Genomic DNA, 8,987 nt, shown 5'->3' on the forward strand with positions numbered 1-8,987 from the left:
CACTGGTTTGTCTTGTATCGTCTTGTATTTACACACAGTCATCATATAGCTGGAATATTTGTACTGGGTAAAATAACCTTTACTTACTCAGTAAACTAAACACTATCAGTACATACCTGAAATAAATTTTTGTTTCAACTTTGAATAAAAGAAAGCGAGCTGGATTAAAAAGACGCAGGACTAATTACTGTCACATCATTTTTCCCCATTACAGTTCAGGTTATAATTTTACCGTGGAAATATTCCACATTTGTTCTTATAAAATATTCGCCATTATTCTCCAATTTGACATGTGACATGATTAATAATGTCAAAGTTAGTCATTGTAATACTTTCACATTGAACCTAAGTTTATGATTGTAATCTGTTTCAAAGAATATATGTAAAATGACGGGCTGCTAAATACCATAATTACCAATAACACTAGTACCTGTAGAGATGGTTAACTCTTTGATAGGCCTGGGGATTAAGTTCTTATTTTCGATAGCTACTGCAGTGTTCCTAAGCAGTGGCCTCGTCCACAACAGGAACTTGACACCCATAAAACTGTGTTTTGACTGACAGTAATGTGACGATACACAACATAGAAACTATATCTCTGGTTCATTACCTATGTGTGTATATATGTGTGAGTTTGCGTGTGGATGTTTTTGCAGATGTCTGTATAAAAATAGTTTGTACAGGTTCAGGATACGAAAAAAATAACATTCGCGTTATATTGAAAACATAATTTCCTCCTCATCATATGAAACGCCGATACTGCTTACTGAGAAAACAGCGTATTTTAATAAACACTAAAAGGATGGTTCAGTGAAAATATTCTTCAAATAAACTCAACCATCAATGTCATGGAATTATGCTTCGACCTGGTTAAAGAGAATATAGTGTAGGTTTTGAAAAACAATAGAAAGTGTAAAGTATATTATATTAGTTGACACGATTTCACTGTAAGAATGTACATCACGCTCGGTGTCATGTGTGTTGAAGTTTGCACCGGAGAGCGGAATTTCCACATATACGTACTGGCGCCGTATAACGAGTACGTGGTAAAATGTGGCTGCTTCTGTAACAGCTTACCATGTTGTATGATTTCAGTGTTGTTCCGTGTGATCGATAATTCTACTGTATTGATCTGGGTTGTTTCCAATAACACTTCATCATGTTTGCAACTTTCGAGTTCACGTTGCCGCGTTTCTTTGTATATTTAATGTGAAATCCGAATGTTTGTTGATCTCAACAATTGGTAAATACAGTCTTTAATATCACTCTGTTTCAAAATCTAGTCCTTAGATTTGAACTCTGTGTTGGTTCATTTTTGGAAAATATATTTAGCCGAACAATGTTAAATGTCATCAACCACTTTATATCGGGTCGACTTGGGCGACATAAACAGGTCACTGTGTGCAGCTATGAAGGGCCACCTGTCGACCATCTCTCCCCCCACCCCTCCCGCTACCCCCCACCTACTCGTTGTGCTTGTTTTTACTAATAGCTGACGAGAGAACCTAACTCCAAATTGCCTTGGTCTATATAAACAGGTTTCGGCGGAGGGGGGTATCCAATATCACGCTACCCCTGCCTCGTACCTGTCTCGTTGAGATCCACCAGTAACTGCCTCCCATCACTCCATTCCGTACCCCAGCAAGAAATTAAACTTGCGAGTGATTTGGTATCGGGTAGCTATATCCACGTGACACGCCAGGGCCGCGGACTGTGTCAAGATCTTGCGTTACAACCGCAAGTGACAGTTTTACTGAGAAAAACACAATCTCGCTCCCTTTGCATCCAATTGCAAACTCCCCGCACACCTGTTGGGAATTTCTCTAATTAAGATAAGACCCTGAGGTGCGAGTCTGCTGACCCAAGACTTGGGCTACCGGTGTCCGCGGACACTTGTGTGGACACAGGAGATTGCAGAACAGGCCCTGTCATTTTCCAACAGTAGCTAATTACAAGTGTTGCTATGAGACCCATATGCTGAGATGCGGTAATTAGTACTGTGGTCGGGGGGACAAGTGACGCACACAGATTACCGTAATTAGGTAATTTACGGCAAGAGATCAAGTCATTGCCGAGATGTCGTGACTGGAAAATACAACAACGTCATGAACACCTAGGATGTTAATATTTTGATATTCGTGATATTATTAATATCTTGATATTCATGACTCCTTTATCTGCTAAACCCATAAACAAATCTATCCTCATTTCCAGGGATAGGAAAACACGACGTGTACCATGATGGAATTTACAACCTTGGCATTAAATGTTTTATCATTTTAGCTTGAAATCTGTGAACATTACATACATGTGGCAATTCGTATGAAATAGCATTTGAAACGGGTTATTTTAAAACTGAAGGTTTGAAATGGTAACTTTATTAACGTTTTATTTCTTTCACAACCTATTTGAATTTTTCATACCGCTTCTGTAGGTGGTGTATTTGTATAAATAAGAATATTTTTAGCTCAGATGAATGTGAAGCATAGAGACAATTTATGAGGTACATAAAACTGTAAGGTTTTATCAGACGTACGATCTGCTAAATTGAAGTTGGACCTATCTATTTTTTGCAGTGGCCATTAACAGATGAAATCAGAATAAATGTTTTTGAATTTGATGTAACCTGACGGTGACAACCAACGCGAGGAAATACTTCAAACCATCATACTTCATGTCCTCACAATTTTCATTTGAAATTCAACCAACTGCTCCACGCAAAATTCTATATTAATGAAGTCGTACCGATAGAGATATTATTTATTATGTATTTGAAATATGATTCATACATGTGTTTGACAAGCATAGGGAAAGTATGAAAATAGTCGTTGTAGACGTCATTTAAAGGAGTCCTGTTCGATCAAAACATATGACTCCTTTAACGAAACGTCAAAATCGTGACCAGAATTGTGGAGTTTGTCACAGTAGACATTCAACTGATAACAGAGAAAATCACGTTTTAGTTTTACCTACTGTTTGTTGAATAGCTTTTTTTATTTCCAGCCAATTTTGAAGCGTTCTGTGACGGTCTCGTGAGGCAATCCCTGTGTCGGAACAGAAACACATACATGAACTTGAAACTATGGTTTTCAAATGTTGAAAGTTTATTTAGTCGTTCGAAGTTTAATGGCATCCCAAGGACACCTATTAACGAAGGTTCAATCTTTATGTCTACGGCTGTTTTTTAAAAAATGTATAACACGTCAAATGAAGTTATAAACCTTATAAACGAATACGTGTATTTGGTCTGTGAACGGGAACTGTTAAGTTCATATTAAGACATTTTCTCCGATGTTGATATAACATGTTATACAACATACAGGGAATACCAACGGTTAAGAAGTAAATTGATATGAAGCTAATCTAAAAATATTAGTTTTATTTTAGAAATATCTTAAACAATGTTCATTAACAAAGGCAGAAAACTGAGATATAACAGTTGTACGTTTTCGAGTTTATATGAAACAAGTTTGATGGTGAAGGTTGATTTGCCCGGAACAATGCGCTGTAGACAGTGGGCATGTTTGCTGGAAGAAAATCAATTTATCTACAACTAAAATCTATAGCACAGAGAGTGTCATGTGTGTCTAAAATCAGCTACTGTTGCCCACATACAACCTGGCCAGATATTTTCAAAAGCTTTTAAAAGAGATATCCTTGGCGTTTGACTTTAATTGGAGCTGGAAGCACTCTGTTTGAATTGTAATTTTTAGAATTAATAAATCAGTCACACGTTAATGTATCTAATGCTGACGAGAGAATGATGGCGTTAATCTTATTCAATCGAAAGAGTGCAAATTAAAAATTGTTTGAACAAAATAACCTTTAACTGAACAATCTGTCTAAAACTACAGCGGCGTGTATTTTCCTGGAAATACAACAGAGCTTTTTTGTCGTTATTGCACACTTTTGTGTATCAATAAATTACTTGATAACCTGACAGAAAAAAACTACGTCCCCGTCAATACTTTTGTATTCAATAAAGTACTTTCAAGGTTTTTCATCAGCTGAAAACGTAAAAGTGTTGTTTCTGTTAAATAGTTACTATTAACATAAATCGACATGTGTAAACCCAGCGTAAATTTCAATTGTTTGAAACATCCTTGAACGATTGGAAAAGTAGTTCGGAAGTATTTATATAATCTGCGAAAGTATGCTATTTAATCGAAGGAAGACAATAGTGATTAATAAGAACAAAATGAGCGAGAACTGGAACCTTGTCTCGCCAAATGGAAACAGTCGTCAATCATTCTGCGGAAAGATTTTACATAAAATATTAAAATCTAACAAATTGTATCACTTTGTCGTTGTAATTACTGTTGTTATTGCATTAAAATGCAGCGATAGATCCTTGAAAGAGGGAAATACGCATCGTAAAGATAAGAGAATCTATTAACGCCAATTTCCTTTGCGTGCGATGTCCATGGCATGTCGATTTCATCTCGTGAACTGCACGCGAGAAGTCAGTTTGAGGGGATCACGTGCTGAAGTAAATCCACACATGGGGCCAATGCTTGTTTTATAAGGTGGAGGAGGCTTAAAAAGTAGATATCGTATTGACATTACTTGTCAAATTCATTTCAGCTCGGTCATAAACCGTAAACGAATCCTTTTCTGGTTTACGATCCTGGGAAAAAACACAAAACCAATTGTATCCCGCCGTTCCAATTTCTATCAATTACCCAAATGAAATCGACATGTGAAGTGAAGCGGGGCCTACTTACGCTTGGCTGTTGTTTTAGGAGGCCAGCAAAAACGGGATTAAATGAACCGAATCTTGAATTTCGATCGATTACGGACCATTATTCTAATGACAAACCCCACAACATCTAATTAGTGCTTCACGCTGGCGTGTCAAACATACGTTTAATTTTCTGAAAGCCCCCTAACATCCATTTGTAAAGACAACAGATACCTGTGACCGATTTCAAAATAAAACTTTGAGGGCAGACTATATCGTTAACGTCAGCGAATCAAGGTTCAAACAATTTGACAGTTTTTTCTCTAATGTCACAACAGATTTTAGATTCTAGGGTTTCAAATTTAAAACACATGACTACGGGGGGAATTTAAATTCTTTGCGCGAGGCAGTCGAGCGTCGATATTTGATGATATTAAGAGCAAAGCCAATGCAAATATCGTTAATCAATGGACGGCTAAAGCACGTGCTTTGACTGCGATGTCACTTTCACCAGGTAAACAACTAACACGATGTAAGTTTCTCAGATTGAGAAATCGACATGAAATGTATTACATGAACGTTAAGCATAGCTCCAGGTGAATTGTTATCTACATCAACAACAAAGGATGTAATTAAATTCCTACCACTGTTATTACACCTGCCGCTAGTAAATCGAGTTATTACATATACTGCCGCGAGGCAAAAGCCTTCAAATCCTACCTCCGAGGCGCATACAAAGATCTACATCTACACTTGTTGGAAAATAATTACACAAATATGTAAAAGCGCGACCTAAATATACAAGATTTACCACTCCAGGTTAGTACGGGGACTTTGTAAAGGAAAACCTACAGTTGCTCTCAAGGAAACACCCTTTGGAGAATTTAGACGAACGTGATGAATCAAGCATAGAGCGTCGACTTCACCTGACATAGGTACAAGTCTAAATGTACACCTGATTTTTTCCTCCCTTCCTTGTAACCTAGGCTACATCAAAGGTTTAATCCAACGCACGCCGTCCTCGCAAAGTTGAAAACAACTTGCCGTGCCTCTGACCTAATTTGAGTGAAAATATGCTCCCATTTCGATTTCCGATCACAAAATTTGATCCTACCGTCTCCGGTGAGAGGAGCGGTCGAAGTTTTTTAACAAACCACTTCAAGTTGAATCTAAACATATGACATTTGCTACTTAAACAGACGAAAGACGTTATGCGCAGTTGACGGTCCAAACCTCTCTCCAACCTTATATTGACAAGCAGGGATGATAAGACAATTTTTCGCACTGAATAAACAAAGCGAAATTCGGTGACTAAGTACGCGATCCTTTTCCGCCTTGGGTCTGCAACTAGTTATACATAGGAACAAAGAAATTGGTCCCTGATGATCGTGTTTATTGTCTTTACGTTTCATAACCAGGGAAGAAAGAAGATATAATGCGCCAAAATTAACAATGATTGTGCTGTATATACATATAATGAATAGGCGACAATAAAAAGCCAAATTTAAACAAAAATGAACAGGTGAGAATTGATATTTTTGCTGCCGGTTTCAAACAGAATATTGTAATAAAGAAATCTGACGCATAAATAGAAATGAACTTACATAAATAAATCATATCTTATAAATTAGTTGACATTGTTGTCAGTTGAGAGATATGTTCATGTCAGAAAAGGCGATTTTTTAGCAGCGACCGAACTCACGCAAGTCGTTCACTTTTGTCCTACTGTTGCAAATGGCGCTTGCGAACAAGTACGTACAATATATATCTAACTTCTTATCTATACAAGGCGACATTTTATAACAATTAAATGGTACAAAAAATCTTCAAAAATTATGAAATATAAACAACAATGGTCTTTCGCTCTTGGAATGACTGAGTTTTTCATAAACTATGAATCGTTTATAAAGAAAAAAATAATGAAAATAAAACATATTATGCTACTTTCATATCACTAAAATGTCATTGTAAAACTTGGGGGCGTGATTCGTGCTACCATGATTATGGTTCTAAAGTCACTCACTACGTCACACAACTGCTTCCACTCCGCCACAGAATACACCTCCTTGAATCAAAGGAAACGCTTTAGCACATTTTTCTTGTAAAAAGTCAGGATTTCGTGGCTTACACCACATGTCTCAGCACAGTTTATGGTGAGGATGAGCAAAAACATGTCTGTTCCACGGAACAGATCTGGTTGGCAGGCTTGTATCGGCCACATGGCCCAAAGTTTTTTTTATGAGGTTCACAAAAATTGTCTACATATGCGTGAGAGGAACGGTGTTGTTAACAGAACCGTCCGTCGTTGTCGGAATTCCTGCATATTGTCCTTGCATCTGTTGTAGACGTTGTTGTGCCGCTAGGGCTGCGGCACTTTGGTCGGGATGACTTCCATCCCCTGGGAGATACATATGGATCATCTGTCGGAGGTCTTCTGGGTACTGTTTTCCTGAGGTAGGTGCCCCAATCCCCTGCTGCCCGGGGGTATTCGTTTCCCTCTTAATCGAGTTGGGGGTAACTTGAGATGGCTGCATATAATGTCCCATTTGTGCCATCGACATGGTATAACTTGAACTTCCGTTCATATACGATCCCGTGGTCATCTGAGATGCCATAGGCTGGGTGGGGTACCCGTACTGACCCCCTAAGGAAGCCATGTGACCCGTCATCTGCTGGTGATAGGCATTAGGGTCGTGGGTCATCATGGGGTACCCGTTTGGCATATAGCCGTTCATAGCATGGGGGTACATAGCAGCTTCCCGTCCAACCTGTTGTATCTGGGGGTTACCTGGCATTCCGGGTAGAGCGTACTTATCCTTCTTCATCAAAGTCTTTGTCTTCCTCCTTGGTCGGTACTTGTAATCAGGGTGTTCCTTCATGTGAATAGCACGGAGGCGCTTCGCCTCGTCAATAAACGGCCGTTTCTCCGTTTCAGATAGCAGCTTCCATTCAGCACCAAGTCTCTTACTGATTTCCGAATTATGCATTTTGGGGTTCTCCTGGGCCATTTTCCTCCTCTGTCCACGAGACCACACCATGAAAGCATTCATAGGCCGCTTAACACGGCTGTTGTCCACTGCTTTGCTGTTCGAGTTGTTGTTACCTTGAACATTGGGCGAAGTATTTGATTGTCCGTTTTGAGTTTGGTTAGGTTGTCCCTGCGAATGGGCTGGGTTCACACCCTGGCCGCTGTGCTGTGGGGTAGACGAAGGGGGTAGGGTAGTGTTAGCATGCGGAGGACCCGCTGGCTTCATGTCGACTTCCATGCTTCTTCCGCGATCTAAAGTTTCCACGTACATGCACGCTGTTAGAGTGTCACCCGGTAGTTGGTACCCGGACTGTGCTCTCACTATAGCTGACAGTCAGCGATTCAGGTAGTCAATACTGTTCTGTGTGTCCTGTTCACAGTGACGGTAGATAATGTGCCAAATCTTAGCCGCTTTCACCACAGATCTAAACGTCCACACTTGAGGAGAAACACTCCTTTTCTTACTCTAATATCCCATACAGTCATCTGTTATTGATCAAGCGCGCAAAATAGGGTTCCGCGGTAGCCAATCAGAGCCGACTAGAGTGACAGTTTTGATGGACGGTAATTTCAGCGAGTGGTCTACGCTAGACAATAGGCTATGACGATGGGAGGCGGGGCTTAGCCGAGCCTCTCAAAAGAAGGAGGCGGGGCTTGTACGATACGTGCTTTTGTCCGTTTCCCGAAATAAGGAGTAAATCTAATTAATAGCAAAGCTTGACGCTCGCTGAGCCACGGCTGAATGCTTCGCTCGGGCAAAACAGGATCTCGGGCGAATCGTGGATTACCATTCGTTCTACTCGCAGGTGGCAGGCGAGGGAAGAGAAACAAGCACTCAAATCCCGTGCCAATCAAGTGACGTCACAGCACGGGGCTTTTGTCCCCACTGTGTGTTGCCTAGGAAACGTGTCAATCGAGAACTAGAAGATAGACACACTCAATAGGCCGGCTTCTGTTCAATCTAGTCCATTTCTCCCGTCAAAACAATATTTTCAAAACCAAAGCCCGCTCGATGCTAGCTCTCTCAATGTATTTAGGAGCGCTTGTAGTGAAAGGCGAATTTTCCACATTAGGAGTTCTGGATATTTGTAACAGATATCAATGCGATTAAACCTATTCCAGGACAAGCGCTTTTGAAAGGGGATCGCCATGTACCTAACAAATGTGTTGATGCAATCGATTGAATAAGTGACAAAGAATAATTGGCGATCAGACAGACAATTGTCACGTTACAAACAATATATGTATCAAGTAAACCGCTGTTTATATCACAAGGAC

At 39.8% G+C, this 8,987-nt stretch overlaps 1 protein-coding gene and 1 long non-coding RNA gene across 8 annotated transcripts in view; both read right to left on the minus strand.

Annotated features, from left to right (window-relative positions):
* The window catches only part of LOC124111161, a 224,247-nt gene that overhangs the window by 42,611 nt on the left and 172,649 nt on the right, over window positions 1-8,987 (minus strand). Inside the window, exon 5 of one of the 7 annotated variants that reach the window (XR_006857393.2) lies at window positions 2,974-3,044. The exons of 5 other annotated variants lie outside the window; for them this stretch is intronic. This is a non-coding gene — a long non-coding RNA (uncharacterized LOC124111161). Of the gene's footprint in view, window positions 1-2,969; window positions 3,045-8,987 lie in introns of all 7 variants that reach the window. One more of the 7 variants, XR_006857394.2, reaches the window with a different exon arrangement.
* Window positions 6,058-8,194, minus strand: LOC124111160 (transcription factor Sox-2-like). Its single transcript, XM_046470777.1, has one exon. It carries the CDS (start codon window positions 7,978-7,980, stop codon window positions 6,940-6,942), a length of 1,041 nt encoding a protein of 346 aa, XP_046326733.1. The 5' UTR covers window positions 7,981-8,194; the 3' UTR covers window positions 6,058-6,939.

This window comes from Haliotis rufescens, unplaced genomic scaffold (genome assembly GCF_023055435.1).
Source record: "Haliotis rufescens isolate VD_foot unplaced genomic scaffold, xgHalRufe1.0.p SCAF_9, whole genome shotgun sequence".
Classification (NCBI taxonomy): Eukaryota; Metazoa; Mollusca; class Gastropoda; order Lepetellida; family Haliotidae; genus Haliotis; species Haliotis rufescens.